This window comes from Aethalodelphis obliquidens, unplaced genomic scaffold, assembly GCF_003676395.1.
Source record: "Aethalodelphis obliquidens isolate GAN/ISIS:26980383/991018 unplaced genomic scaffold, ASM367639v1 scaffold2, whole genome shotgun sequence".
Lineage (NCBI taxonomy): Eukaryota > Metazoa > Chordata > Mammalia > Artiodactyla > Delphinidae > Aethalodelphis > Aethalodelphis obliquidens.
Window position 1 is genome coordinate 69,485,352 of NW_020837946.1, and position 16,525 is coordinate 69,501,876.

General features: G+C 36.5%; 1 protein-coding gene across 14 annotated transcripts in view; it reads right to left on the bottom strand.

Moving 5' to 3' along the window:
* The window catches only part of SLC4A10 (solute carrier family 4 member 10), a 309,415-nt gene that overhangs the window by 154,186 nt on the left and 138,704 nt on the right, over nucleotides 1-16,525 (bottom strand). For 13 of the 14 annotated variants that reach the window (XM_027129968.1, XM_027129959.1, XM_027129928.1 and 10 more), the window contains one exon: nucleotides 9,715-9,861. The exons of the other annotated variant lie outside the window; for it this stretch is intronic. In XM_027129968.1, the coding sequence (XP_026985769.1) occupies nucleotides 9,715-9,861 (147 nt within the window). The remainder of the gene's footprint in view (nucleotides 1-9,714; nucleotides 9,862-16,525) is intronic. 14 annotated transcript variants of the gene reach the window in all.

The window sequence follows — 16,525 nt, forward strand, 5'->3', positions numbered from 1 at the left end:
GAGGACAAAGGGGGTTTCTGGAGTGCTAGCCAAGACAATATTTACACAGATGTTTGTCATAAGTCATTGAGTTGTACGTTTATGTTTCTATGTTTTAACATTCATAAATACTTGTGTTATACATTACATAAAATAATTTTTTTAAAAACTCATTGATATTCTTATATATCAGCCAATTGGGAGTTAAATAGGAACAGGAAGCTACTGCCATCAATAACAGATTTGAAGTTATGTTTTCTGTATTTGCTTCATTCTTCCTAAAATGTGTACACAATTTATCATCTAAGAATGGAAAAATCCCAGGTCTAATTCAAGGGTTGTGCTAATTTATACAGTACCTTTGAGTACCATATTTTAAATAAGCATTTAGTAAAGTAGATGTCTTTAAGATTTATTTCTAGTGCTTATAGATTAATTATAATTTATATACTGTTGTCATCTCTCCTGTTACATTCTTTGTTGGGAGGCTGAGGAGCAAATTAACATTAAAGTGTTCTGAATTTCTCTTATTATCTTTTATATTTTCACTGACTTCAAGCTAATGCTTCAAACTTATTTTTAAACAACTCAACCATGTTCCTGGTTGAAAATATAATTTAAAATTATATAAAGTGAATGAAAGACAATATTAAAAATAACAAGATGCAAAGTTTTAGCAGTATTCTGTTGTCAGGGAATTGATTACAGTAGGAAGAAAAATTAATCATCACAATCTTATACAAACAATTTTGTTAAGCACAGTAACAAAAGTAGATTGAACTTATTTGCAGGCATCAAAAGTTTTGTATAATCGAAGTATCACCACCACCATAACAACACAGTCAAAAAGCTGGGTCTGGGCTTCCCTGGTGGCGCAATGGTTGAGAGTCCGCCTGCCGATGCGGGGGACGCGGGTTCGTGCCCTGGTCCGGGAGGGTCCCGCATGTGCGGAGTGGCTGGGCCCGTGAGCCATGGCCGCTGAGCCTGCGTGTCCGGAGCCTGTGCTCCGCAGCGGGAAAGGCCACAGCAGTGAGAGGCCCGCGTACCGCAAAAAAAAAAAAAAAAAAGCTGAGTCTATCTTTGGACTCACCTAGAAATCACATTCCAACCACGGGATCTGGTGGACTAGACCCAGCCATTGCAGGCCTGTGACATGAGCATAATCTCTTTGGCTACAGTAAGGCCTGTTCAGTTTTCCCTGGATGCAGCACTGATACAACCAGGTTCCTAACAACACTGCCTTACATGATTGGGTCATATAATAAAGTGGGATTCTGTGGATGTTTCTCATATATTGGAATGACATTTTTGAGTGCCAAAATTCATATATTTACACTAAAATCTTTTTGTTAAATTGATCCTTGCTCCAGAAATATGGGTCCAAATTATTCCGTGTCTTCATAATCCCATACTCCAGTTTACAATATAAAAGCTCCAGGATCCCAGCAGAGGAGCCTGATGCTTCCTTACATTCTCCTCTATCTCATACCTCTTTGAAGTTGAATTCTTTATAATTTTAAAGCACCTGTAGGAATGTCTTCCAAAGATTTTCTTTGAAATCTTTCCAAGTACAATAAGTATTTCTTAAGTTGTCAGAAATTTTCTTCGAAGGCTTCAGCATAGTAATCTCATATATTCACACTATGCTGAGTATCAAAGTCCAAATCAAGTGGGATGGTGTTCATAACATGGTTTCAGTCTCAGCATGTAACTGAGTACTTGATTATCAAGGCACTTAAACTGACTGTGGAATAGGAACATAGGCAGATTATTAGTCCTGAAGAAACTTTAAAAAGTGAAATATAGGAGGTTCTACTGCTTAGCGACTACTAGGGTGCCAAAGCTTTGTCCCTGATAAAACAGATCTTAGGTCTAAATGGCAATAAAGATACTCAGATGGCTGGTGGAGGAAGGAAAAGGTGGCATCTAAAAATAGTGGCTGACACATCAGTGGCAGAATCTGGGCTACCTGGCTTATTGCCAAGTTTCCCAAATAAAGAGGCAGGACTTTCTTAAGATAGATCAATGGCTCTTGATCCTAACTGGATATTAAATCACCTGGGATACTTTTTAAAAATACCATGACCTAGGAAAATACCCAAGATTAATTAAATAAAAGCCTTTGAGCATCAATATTTTTTAAAAGCTCCTCAGATGAGTCTAACATACAACAAGATGTGACAAGCAATATTCTAGAGTTTGTCCAATTTTAATGTGCATGTAAGTTACCAAAAGTTATTGCTAATACACAGATTCTGATTCAAGAGGTCTGGGATGGGGCCTAGGATTCTGCATTTCTAACAAGCTCAAATGTGATGCTAATATTGCTGGCTCATGGACCACACTTCTTTTCTTTTTAAAATTTAACATTCTTTATTCGATAAGAACATTTTAAAATTCTCTTTTCTTCTACTTACTCCCTTGTTATTGAGTCCCAGCCTTTCAGCTGACTCTGACCTATTTTCTTTATAAAGAGCAGTAGTATAAATGTTTTTGACCATGAATGCCATTACATAGTTTGCACCATCATTCATCATATCCTTACCACTCCCTTTTGTTTTAGTCCAGCCAGTTCTCCTACTTCTGCTATTGAGTCCAACCATAATAGGTATTTGTGCTATTCCTGCTCCAGTGTCTTTCATTTTTTTAAACATCTTTATTGGAGTATCATTGCTTTACAATGTTGTGTTAGTTTCTGCTGTATAGCAAAGTGAATCAGCTATATGTATACACATATCCCCATATCCCCTCCCTCTTGCGTCTCCCTCCCACACTCCCTATCCCACCTCTCTAGGTGGTCACAAAGCACCGAGCTGATCTCCCTGTGCTATGTGGCTGCTTCCCACTAGCTATCTATTTTACATTTAGTAGTGTATATATGTCAATGCTATTCTCTCACTTCATCCCAGCTTACCCTAACCCCTCCCCGTGCCCTCAAGACCATTCTCTACTTCTGCATTTTTATTCCTGTCCTGCCCCTAGGTTCGTCAGAACCACTTTTTTTTTTTTAGAATCCGTATATATGTGTTAGCATACAGTATTTGTTTTTCTCTTTCACTTCACTCTGTATGACAGACTCTAGGTCCATCCACCTCACTACAAATAACTCAATTTTGTTTCTTTTAATGACTTAGTAATATTCCATTGTATATATGTGGCACATCTTCTTTATCCATTCATCTGTAGATGGACACTTAGGTTGCTTCCATGTCCTGGCTATTGTAAATAGAGCTGCAACGAACATTGTGGTACATGACTCTTTTTGAATTATGGTTTTCACAGGGTATATGCTGAGTAGTGGGATTGCTGAGTCATGTGGTAGTTCTAGTTTTAGTTTTTTAAGGAAGCTCCATACTGTTCTCCATAGTGGCTATATCAATTTACATTCCCACCAACAGTGCAAGAGGGTTCCCTTTTCCCCACACCCTCACTAGCATTTATTGTTTGTAGATTTTTTGATGAAGGCCATTCTGACCAGTGTGAGATGATACCTCATTGCAGTTTTGATTTGCATTTCTCTAATGATTAGTGATGTTGAGCATCCTTTTATGTGTTTGTTGGCAATCTGTATATCTTCTTTGGAGAAATGTCTATTTAGGTCTTCTGCCCATTTTGGGATTGGGTTGTTTGTTTTTTTGATATTGAGCTGCATGAGCTGCTTGTATATTTTGGAGATTAATCCTTTGTCAGTTGCTTCGTTTCCAAATATTTTCTCCCATTCTGAGGGTTGTCTTTTCGTCTTGTTTATGGTTTCCTTTGCTGTGCAAAGGCTTTTAAGTTTCATTAGGTCCCATGTGTTATTTTTGTTTTAATTTCCATTTCTCTCAGAAGTGGGTCAAAAAGGATCTTGCTGTGATTTATGTCATAGAGTGTTCAGCCTATGTTTTCCTCTACGAGGTTTATAGTGTCTGGCCTTACATTTAGGTCTTTAATCCATTTTGAGTTTATTTTTCTGTATGGTGTTAGGGAGTGTTCTAATTTCATTCTTTTACATGTAGCTGTCCAGTTTTTCCAGCACCACTTATTGAAGAGGCTGTCTTTTCTCCATTGTATATTCTTGCCTCCTTTATCAAAGATAAGGTGACCACATGTGCATGGGTTTATCTCTGGGCTTTATATCCTGTTCCATTGATCTATATTTCTGTTTTGTGCCTACTGGCACAAAATCAACATACTGTCTTGATTACTGTAGCTTTATAGTATAGTCTGAAGTCAGGGAGCCTGATTCCTCCTGCTCCGTTTTTCTTTCTCAAGATTGCTTTGGCTATTCAGGGTCTTTTGTGTTTCCAAACAAATTGTGAAATTTTTGTTCTAGTTCTGTGAAAAATGCCATTGGTAGTTTGATAGGGATTGTATTGAATCTGTAGATTGCTTTGGGTAGTATCGTCATTTTCACAATGTTCATTCTTCTAATCCAAGAACATGGTATATCTATCCATCTGTTTGTATCACCTTTAATTTCTTTCATCAGTGTCTCGCAGTTTTCTGCATACAGGTCTTTTGCCTCCTTAGGTAGGTTTATTCCTAGGTATTTTATTATTTTTGTTGTAGTGGTAAATGGGAAATGTTTCCTTAATTTCTCTTTCAGAGTTTTTGTCATTAGTGTATAAGAATGCAAGAGATTTCTGTGCATCAATTTTGTATCCTGCTACTTTACCAAATTCGTTGATTAGCTCTAGTAGTTTTCTGGTGGCATCTTTAGGATTCTCTATGTAGAGTATCATGTCATCTGCAAACAGTGACAGCTTTACTTCTTCTTTTCTGATTTGGATTCCTTTTGTTTCTTTTTCTTCTCTGATTGCTGTGGCTAAAACTTCCAAAACTATGTTGAATAATCATGGTGAGAGTGGGCAACGTTGTCTTGTTCCTGATCTTAGAGGAAATGGTTTCAGTTTTTCGCCATAGAGAACAATGTTGTCTATGGGTTTGTCACATATGGCCTTTATTATGTTGAGGTAGGTTCCCTCTATGCCTGGAGAGTTTTTACCATAAATGGGTGTTGAATTTTGTCGAAAGCTTTTTCTGCATCTATTGAGATTATCATATGGTTTTTATCCTTCAATTTCTTAATATGGTGTATCACACTGATTGATTTGCGTATATTGAAGAATCCTTGCATTCCTGGAATAAACCCCACTTGATCATGGTGTATGATCCTTTTAATGTGCTGTTGGATTCTCTTTGCTAGTATTTGGTTGCGGATTTTTGCATCTATGTTCATCAGAGATATTGGCCTGTAGTTTTCTTTTTTTTGTTACATCTTTGTCTGGTTTTGGTATCAGGGTGATGGTAGCCTCATAGAATGAGTTTGGGAGTGTTCTTTCCTCTGCTATATTTTGGAAGAGTTTGTGAAGGATAGGTTTTAGTTCTTTTGTAAATATTTGATAGAATTCGCCTGTGAAGCCGTCTGGTCCTGGGCTTTTGTTTGTTGGAAGATTTTTAATCACAGTTTCAATTTCAGTGCTTGTGATTGGTCTGTTCATATTTTCTATTTCTTCCTGATTCAGTCTTGGCAGTTGTGCACTTCTAAGAATTTGTCCATTTCTTCCAGGTTGTCCATTTTATTGGCATAGAGTTGCTTGTAGTAATCTCTCATGATCTTTTGTATTTCGGCAGTGTCAGTTGTTACTTCTCCTTTTTCATTTCTAATTCTGTTGATTTGAGTCTTCTCCCTTTTTTTCTTGATGAGTCTGGCTAATGGTTTATCGATTTTGTTTATCTTCTCAAAGACCCAGCTTTTAGTTTTATTGATCTTTGCTATTGTTTCCTTCATATCTTTTTCATTTATTTCTGATCTGATCTTTATGATTTCTTTCCTTCTGCTAATTCTAGAGTTTTTTGTTGTTCTTTCTCTAATTGCTTTAGGTGCACAGTAAGGTTGTTTATTTGAGCTGTTTCTTGTTTCTTGAGGTAGGATTGTATTGCTATAAACTTCCCTCTTAAACTGCTTTTGCTGCACCCCATAGGTTTTGGGTCGTCGTGTTTTCATTGTCATTTGTTTCTAGGTTTTTTTGATTTCCTCTGTGATTTCTTCAGTGATCTCTTGGCTATTTAGTAGCATATTGTTTAGACTCTATGTGTTTGTATTTTTTACAGTTTTTTTCCTGTAATTGATACCTAGTCTCATAGCATTGTGATGGTCCACACTTTGAATAGCAAAGTTTCTAGAACACTGGATCTCAACCTTGGTTGCACATTTGAATCACCTGGGGTATTTTTTTTTTTAAGAAGATGTTGTGGGTAGGAGTTTATTAATTTATTTTATTTGTTTTTGCTGTGTTGGGTCTTCATTTCTGTGTGAGGGCTTTCTCTAGTTGTGGCAAGCGGGGGTCACTCTTCATTGTGCTGTGCGGGCTTCTCAGTGTCATGGCCTCTCTTGTTGCGGAGCACAGGCTCCAGATGTGCAGGCTCAGTAGTTGTGGCTCACGGGCATAGTTGCTCTGCGGCATGTGGGATCCTCCCAGACCAGGGCTCGAACCCGTGTCCCCTGCATTAGCAGGCAGATTCTCAACTACTGCCCCACCAGGGAAGCCCTGGGGTATTTTTTTAAAGTACTTATGCTTGGGTCCCACCCACAGAGATTCTGACTGGTATGGGATTTGGCCACCAAAATGTTTTTAAATCTCCCAGGCGTAGCCAAGGTTGAGGACCACTGTTCTAGAAAAACTGACATAATGTATCCAGCTATGGAAAAAAAGAATAACATGACAGAGGCAGAAGGAACAAGCTTATTTTTGTTTGTTTACTAAATATTTCTAAGATCATGTGAATGCCACTTATTTTCTCAAATATTAGAAGTATTTAAGAAACTCAAAGTAACCATTAAAGCTTATTCCAACAGATATTCCATTCCCAGAGTCTAAGAGGGAATCTCCCCTAACTATAAACAGATGAAGCTGGAGTAAGAGAAATCTACCCAGTTGTCTCTTTGTTATATTCCCAGACTCTACTTCATGAAACAAAAAACACTGAAAATGTGGGGGACACTTTCACACCTCCTCTTCTGCCCACTGACTCAGAGATGATCATCCTTCTATCATGCTGGTGCAGGATACCCAGAGTACTTTTCTTTACACACTCCCATCAATCATTCTACCTCTGGCAGAAGTACATGGTATTTGGGGAAGTTTGATGCCCATAATTATACACAGCGATGGAGACGAAGAACACACTAATGGCAGTGCCTCTCTAAGCCGCCTTAGGATATAGCTGGACACACATAGTATGGATATATTTTGCCTTGGAAAGTAAAAAGAAGTATTTTCTTTTACTTGGTGAGTAAAAAGAAAAAAACTGGCAGCCTGTAAAAATACTATAAATCAAAGGAAAGTCAAAATAATCTTTATGGCCCAAAAGAAGATGATACTTCTGAAAATTATCTACTTCAGAATCAAAAGAAAATGTCCAGAACTACTGGGGATCATCAATAGACTAAAAACACAGACTCTATCAAGCAGGAAAAACAAACACTAATTAGGAAAGGACAGGAGGAAATGTAAAGAAAATCAGATGAGATAAGAAAGAAACTTAAAACTAAAGATGCAACAGCAAAATCAAAACCCCTAATAGAAGTAGTAAAATGCAGAATCGATACTGCAGATAATCAAATGAATAATGAGAGACTAACTTTAAGCTACCAAAAAAAGGACAACAAGCAGATATCATAAATCCAACATGCAGATATAATTCACAAAGAAGAGACCAAAGTAAGTGGAACAGAATCAGATAAGACAGGAAAATATTCTCTCAGTGGAAAAATATCAGTGTATGCAGACTGGAAATGCTTTTTAACATACTCACCATTAGGCCTATCTTAGCAAGTTTTCTTAAATAAAGGGACACAAAAAATTGTCTATAAGCATTCAAGCTTAAAAGACATAAACTTAAAAAATGAAAAAACAGAGAGACTACAAATTTCTCTTCAATACTTAGCAAAACCAGATATTAAATAAAGCAATGTCTATAGAGTATTAAAAGTAAAATTGTTCCCCCAAACTTCATATGCTAACTTACCTTATATCTGAATACAACTGTATGGGGAAATGTGTGTTTGAGGCAGTTGGAAGGATAGATGATGAGAATAATCCAGTTGAGAAGAAGTAAACTAGATTATAAATTGTATAAATTTCAAGGTGGGAGGGAATAGGAGATAAACATAATTGAAAAGAAAACTTCCTTATTGCATTATGAGGAAAAAACAGTTGCAGATGTAGGCATATGTTTATGTTTGCATGTTTAACAGGAGGGAAGTTGAGTGAATTCTTTCTGGTGACATATTTTCCTTTTGAAGTAGAAAGCATCTGCTAGGTGACTGTGAAAAGGGGGGTGTTGGAGAATGGTGAAGAAGATTGAAAAATACTTATTTCAAAAATTGAAAACATTCAGTAGAATTGGGAGGAGGTGTTGAAGGTCCACTTGAGTAATGAATTAATTTATTTACTTTTTGGGTTTTTTTTTTTCTTTCTTGGCCACAACATGAGGCTTGAGGGATATTAATTCTCTGACCAGGGATCGAACCCGGCCCCGGGAGTGAAAGTGCCAAGTCCTAACCACTGGACCGCCAGGGAATTCCTACTTGAGTAATGAACTTAAATGGTTACAATCTGCCCTGTTGAATGACTATGTCCTGCAGAGCATGCCTACTTGGGAAGGCAGGGAGAAAGTAGGGACATGGAAGAACCTAACATAAATCTGGTTTTTAAAAATGGGGGTAAAGGTATGAATAAAACTAAAACGGAAATTAAGGTATTTAGAATATTAGCAAAAGTACTACTAAAATTACAGGGTATGAAATCAGAATAGGATCAGGAAATAAAGATAACATGGATAGAAAAAAAAGTAGAGAGGTCAAGTAGTTGAACAAGCACGTAAGGAGTGAAGTTGTGATCAGAGAGCAAAATGAATGAGTAAGTGAACAAGGTGCAGTGAAGGAGGTCATAGGACGTGGGAAGGTCAGGAAACTGAAAGTCAGGTTCTTAATTATGTCATGTACATAGGCTCTCACGGCACTCAGGAATTGTTAACAACTTCCATATCACTATACTTTGATATTCTATATATAGTTGACCCTTGAACAATGTGGGGATTAGGGGCACTGACCCTCTTCACAGTTGAAAATCCACGTATAATTTATAGTCAGTTGTATCCGGTTCCACCATCCATGGATTCAACCAACCACAGATAATGTAGTGCTGTAGTATTTACTACTGAAAAAATTCATGTATAAGTAGACCGTTCCAGCTCAAACCTGTGTTGTTCAAGGGTCAATTGTATACTTTTAAAGGAAGAATATTCAAAACAGTAGAAAGTTCACATCCTAAGAGTGAAATTCGGAGAGCATCTACAATAGTGTAACTGGGAACTTAATAAAGGCATTTCCCCTTGGATTTTCAAACTACTTAGAGCAATGACTATTATTTGTACAAATTATCATGAGTTAATACAACTAAGTTCTACTACTTAAGTGTATTTCCTCCATCACAAAACTAAGCCAGTCCTCACCTTCACAAAGCAGATGCACAAGAGAAAAATAAAGATTAAACATTCTCTCTCCCACTTCTCCCCAATCTGCCCAAATCTTTTATAAAGTTATAAACAACTTTATGAGTGAGGTATCTGCCCAAATCTTTTATAAAGGTATAAACAACTTTATGAGTATTACTGCTAATTATGGATTGTACAAACAAGTATAATATTACAATCATAAATTTAATTAAAACAAAGAGACATTCTTACCAAAGGAAGGTGACTCCCTGCCATCCTCTAGTCCCGAATCTCTCTCTCTGTCTCTCTTTCTGTGTTTATGACCACGATGCCTGTGACGTCGATGGCTTTTTCTTCCTCCCAGGGGCACATGAACTCCAATAAATAGTGTCCGATGACCTTCATCAGAAGTAAATACACAAATTAAACTCTAAATTATTCTAAGGCACAGAAGATGATTATTTACATGTTAATGGAAACCCAATCCAATTCAATTCAGGAAATAGTTTTTGAGTATTTATAATGTGATACACTTGGGGCTTGGCATTGTACTTTGGTACACAGGTCTATCATAAACACCTACAATACTAATTATTTGGTTATACTATATTTTATAACCACCATTAATTTATTAGCTATCATAATAATCTCTCTGTGTCTATTCCCCATAGTTTATAATTATACTTCTTTCATTAACATTTTTTTTTTGTTCTATATTCTCCCTACACTCAACTAACTAGTTATCGCAACAGTTCCCTTCCCTTCACGGTTAACTCTGTGAAACAATCACTATCTCTAATAAAACAGATTTCACCAAGGTCCTAGTGATGCCAAATCTCATAGGAGTTTTTTTCAGCTCTATTGTTCCTTTCTGTGGCACTTGATACCATTGACCATTCTTTTCTCTACGATTTAAATTTCTCTTGGTCTTCCTCCTCCTCCTTTTTTTTTTCTTCTCATATTGGTTTCCTTTTCTGGCTTTTCTTCTATTTATTCATTCAAGATTGGGATCCCTAGGACTTGACACCAAATCCTTTTCTTAGACTGCAGACTTATATATCCATCCATCCACCTATTAGACATATTTACCTAAACATCCTTCCCACAGGCATGTCAAAGTCAACATGTCCATGGAACTCATCCTTTTATTTGTCCCCCAAGTAACTATCATCTATCTCAGTAAATGCATCATCTATCCAGTCATCTCAAAGCACATCCAATTTGTCACTAGGTCCTCTTTTACATCTCTTGAATCCATGCTCTCTTCAATATCCCTAGTGCTACTGTCTTAATTTGGACCCTCATGTCTCACCAAGACTATTAGAACATTCTCCCTAGCATTATCTTTTCTAATTCCATTCTTGTCCCACTTAATCCATCCTGAATATTGATGGCTTTTTTTTTCCAAAATGCAAATCTGCCTACATTACTTCCCTGCTTTAAACTCATTCATTGCTTTCTGTTGCCTATAGGATAAAGTTTTTTACTCTATAAAGCCAAACAATATCTGACATCTGCCTATTTCTCCAGGCAGGCTTCTAAATCCACTCTGCCACACATACTATAAGCCAGTGTGTGCCCTTTCATTCCTGAATTGCCAGGTGTTCTCAAGTCTCTCTTTTACTTAATGCTGCTCTTATGCTTCCAACTGTATGAAATATCTTTGACTTTCCTGATCATCTGATGCATACCTAACTCACCTCCCAAGTCTCAGTTCAAGGATTATGCGATCTATGAAATTTTGCATACCTCCTCAGTCTAAATACAGTTGACCATCTTCCTGCTTAGGATCCTCTAGTGCTTAATCATATACACCAAAGCACAATAACCCTTGATTGTAGTTGTTTGCTTACAAGTAGTTTTCTTATGAATCTTCCTTAGGGAAGGCCCATGTGTTAGTCATTTTGTATCTTTAGCACCTTGCACAGTGCCTGGCATACAGCAGATGCCTAACAAATGTTTACTGAAATGAACAACTTATTGAGTGGTACTGTGCTAGGTATCAGGGATACAAATATGAATAAGACATTATTTTATTCTTACAAATCAGCAGGTTTCAGCCTTTCCAACTTATGTAAAAAGTGGCATTCACAGTGTGATATATTGCTCTGGGTGTCCTCTAGACATATGTATTAGAATCAGCGAGAAGATGTGAACCCATCCCCCCAAACAGACATGCATTAATCTATATACTCAACAAAATTGCAAATTTCCAACATCATTATTTTAAAAGAACTTGGACAATCTAAAATATATACAGAAAAACTTGAAAGAAAAATAACCAGCATTATTTACAATTGCCAAGATATGGAAGCAAACTACATGTCCATCAACAGATGAATGGCTAGAGATGTGATACATACATACATATATATATATATATATATATATATATATATATATTCACAAACATAATATTGAGCAAAAAATATATAATTCCTTTTTTAAGATTTAAAAATAGAATAACTAAAATACATTGTTCAAGGATGCATGCACAGCATGCACACTCAATACAAAAGTCAGAATATTTGTTATTTCTGGCATAAAGAAGAATAGACGTTGTGACTGGGGAGAGGCACATGAGGAGCTTCTGGGGTGCTAAAAGTGTTCTGTTTCATAATACAAGTTTTTGCTTTAAAAATGTTTATTAAACCTTGTACATAAGCTTTCTGCACTTTTCTGGATGTATGCTTCATTTCACAATTTAAAAAATTTTTAAACAAACCAAAGGAAAAGAGTTTTAAGACGGGTTCAGTTAGCAGTTTATATGCTATAAAGGAGTCAAACAAGATTAATACTAAAAATTTGCCATTACAGTTACAAATTAATATTTATCTGTAACTTTCTTGAGATCAGTTTCAGTGGATAGGGAAATGGATAAAAATTGAGGAAGTTTAGACAGTGACTATATCCTAGAGCTAAACTTTAAAGATTGCAGAGGTTTCTAACAATTACTAATTAAGATAACCATTCCTGGACAGACAAAGGTAAGGAGCACCATGCACCAGGCTGGCAAGTCCAGAGGGTCTGCTTGGGAGTAGTGAATATTGCCTTTGTTTGTGGAATGTGAATCTGATGGGCAATTGCCAGAAGTAACATCCTAAGAAGTTGCCAAGTCAAGGTAAAAATAAACAATCTGAAACTATATCCAAATATATTCAGATAGGAAGAGGATACGAAGACAACACAGCTGAACTCATGTCTTGAGAACATTAAATGCAAGGAAGACTAGCCTGAAGGAATTTTCTGAGGCAGAATCTTGCAGAGCTGCTTAAAAAGTAAAGACCCATTTGGGTAAATACTATGAGTATAATTGCTGGATTATATGGTAAGCTTATGTTTACCTTTGTTAGAAACTATCAGACTATCTTCCAAAGTGGCTGTACCATTTTGCATTCTGGGAGCAAAGAATGAGAGTTCCTGTTGTACCACATCCTTGCCAACATTTGGTGATGTCAATGTTTTGGATTTTAGCCATTCTAATAGATGTGTAATGGTATCTCATTGTTTTAATTTGCAATTTCCTAATGACACATGATGTTGAGCATCTTTTCATTTGCTTATTTACCACCTGTATATCTTCTTTGCTGCGATGTCTGTTCAGATCTTTTCCTATTTTGTAATTGGATTATTTGTTTTCTTATTGTTGAATTTTAAGAGTTTTTTGTGTATTTTGGATAACAGCCCTTCATTAGGTATATTTTGCAAGAGTATTCTCCCAGTCTGTGGCTTATCTTTTCAATCCTATAACAGTGTCTTTCACAGAGGAGAAGTTTTAATTTTAAAGAAGTTCAATTTATCAATTTTTCTTTCATGGATTGTGCTGTATAATGCTGTATATAAAAAGTCATCACCAAACTCAAGGTCATCTAGATTTTCTCCTATGTTATCTTCTAGAAGTTGCATAATTTTGTTTTACCTTTAGGTAAATGATTACCTTTCAGTTAATTTTTGTGAAAGGTGTAAGATCTGTGTCTAGATCCTAATCTAAATACTAATTTCCTCACTAGGCATTTGTCCCAGTGAGTTGAAAACTAACGCCCACACAAAAACCTGCACATAAATGTTTGTAGAAGTTTTATTCATAATTGTCAAAAAATGGGAAACAACCAAGATGTCCTTTAATAGGTGAATGAATAAACAAACTGTGTACATCCATACAATGGAGTATTAATAAACAACAATGAAAAAAGATATGGAGGAACCTTAAATGCATATTGATAAGTGAAAGAAGTCAATGAAAAAGCTACATACTCTAAGATGTTAACCAGTATATGACATTCTGGAAAGGGTAGAACTATAGAGACAATTTAAAATATCGGAGATTCTAAGGGTTCAAGGAGTGGGGTTAGGGATGAATAGGTGGAGCACAGGGCATTTTAAGAGAAGTGACACTACGCTGTATGATACTGTAATGGTAGATATGAAATATTATACATTTGTCAAAACCCATAGAAATACAAAAAAAAGAGTAAATCCAAATGTCAACTATGGAGTTTAGTAATAATAATCTATTAATATTGTTTCATCAATGGTAACAAATGTACTACACTAATGCAAAATGTTTATAATAGGGAAACTACGTGCAGGGGAGAAAAGGAGCATGTGGGAACTCTGTACTTTCTGTGCAATCTCCCCAAACCTAAAACTGCTCTAAAAAGTAAAGTCTTTTAATTTAAAAAAAAACTGTGTTTTCATGGTCATATATTTCAGGAAAATTTGTAAATATAAGATCCTTCGTGGTGGTGGGGGCACTTGTGTGTCTGTGAACATTTCTGGGAAACTAAGAGGAAACAGAGTTGGAGATATATTTAGGTTGGGTTTAAAGGAACATATTTATGTGATTCACAATCACTTCCATATATGAGTAAATTATTGTTAGCTATCCTTACTATCCTAAAGTAGAAATAGTTTCCAGTGGTCTAGTACCCACTGTGATAAAGTCACCTGACAATGTTCAGGGCTGAAGTGGTGTGACAATATGCAAAGGAATCACAATTTGCCTAGTATTGGAAATATGTGGACAGTGGAAAAGAAGCAAAGTTTCAATTGCATAGGGCCAGAGTTAGTCTTTGGAAAATTCTTCCAAATCTTCAGGTAATATATGCAAGAAGCTTGATAGAAGTTTTAAATTTTAAGACAACTCTGAAAATTTTCATGAAATTGTAAATAAGTTGTAAAGATGAAAAAAACCTTTCTAGACTATAATTAATTAAAAAATTTAATTAATCATGATAAAGACAGAATTAATTTTTCATATTCTCAACAGAAAATAATATTTTAAAATCCTTGACATTAAAGGTCGATAATGTAGGGGGAAAATATTACAGAGGTATGTCAGGAAGTTATGTTACAGAGGTATGTCAGGAAGTTATTTAAAATATTATGCTATTTCTCCAAATGTTATGATTTTGTGCTATTTATCAGTTTCCAAATAAGTATTTGTTTTGATTTTTCTCATTAAAAATAAATATTCTGGGCTTCCCTGGTGGCGCAGTGGTTGAGAGTCTGCCTGCCGATGCAGTGGACGCGGGTTCGTGCCCCGGTCCGGGAGGATCCCGCATGCCGCGGAGCGGCTGGGCCCATGAGCCATGGCCGCTGGGCCTGCGCATCCGGAGCCTGTGCTCCACAGCGGAAGAGGCCGCAGCAGTGAGAGGCCTGCGTACCGCAAATAAATAAATAAATATTCACCTTTGTACATAATTTGAATTCAAATTTTGAATTCTTTCTCTTAGAGAACCCCCAAAATTGCATAAGCTTCAGGCCCCACAAAGCCTAAATCTGTCCCTAATATGACTTATGTGTGGGCAGCTCCCAATTTTCTATCTCTAGCTCAAACCTCTTTCCCAAACTCCGAACTCGCATACCCATCTGCTTACCTGACACCTCCACTGCATGTCTAAAAAACATCTCAAAATCAACAAGTTCAGGACTAAACTCCTAATCTTACCCAGCCCAACCCCCTCCAATAAATTGCTCCCTCCCAATCTTGTCCACCTCAATTGATGATAAAACATTTTTCTAGTTACTCAGAACAAAAACCTTGGAATCACTTTAGACTTCTCTTTTTCTCTTAAGCCTACAACCAATCCATCAGAAACTCTGTTGGAACAACTTTCAAAATATATCCAAAATTTGTCTGCTTATTATTTCACTTCACCGCTCTGGTCAGGGCCATATGACACCCAACCTGAATTAGTGCATTAGCCTCCAGACAGGTCTTCTTGAGTCTACATTAGCCCCTACAATCTGTCCTAAACACAGCAGCCAGTGTGGCCCTCTGAAAAGACAAGTCAGATTATGTCATTCCTCAGCTAAACCTTCTAATGTTACCCTATTTCACTCAAAGAAAAGGCCAAGGTTTCCCTAATGCTCTATGAGGTCCTCTGCGATCTGCATGTCTCATTCCTGTCATCTCTTCCATCTACTCTCCTGCTGGTCTCCCCATCACTCCACTTCACTCTAGCCATACTGGCTTCCTTGGCATTCCCACTGCCACCCAGGAACTTACCATAGTAAGTTTTTTACTTATTATGCTTAGTGTTTAATTTCTAGCTTCTCCCAAAAGTTTTAAAATTTCAGAACAGCAGCGATTTTTAACTTGTTCATTGATGTATCCCAAGTATCTAGAACAGTGCTTGATAGTTCTTGGTGCTTAATAAAATTTTATTGTGCATATAAATCTTCACACAGAGATGATACTTTAAGTAAAATACATAGACAATAGATGTAATGATGCATTATGCTACTAAATACACTAAGAGACTTAAGAATGGAAACAAAGCTAATGGCCACAAATTTCATAGCAACAATACTGAAATTGCCACAGTTTAGGGCTATGAAACTACAGAGAAAATATTTTCATGTTTCTGTACGGGTAGAGACTTATAAAGCAAAGAAAACTGGAACCTGGTTTAAAGGACAAGCTTTGGAAGTTAAAGGTTGACTGAATAGATAGAGACCTTCAAAGAGATAGATACTTATCACCCAGATTTATACGTTCACATTTTAAAAAGATAATAAGGCCCCAGAGCTACCGGCTTGTATTCCAAAGGGTTTAACT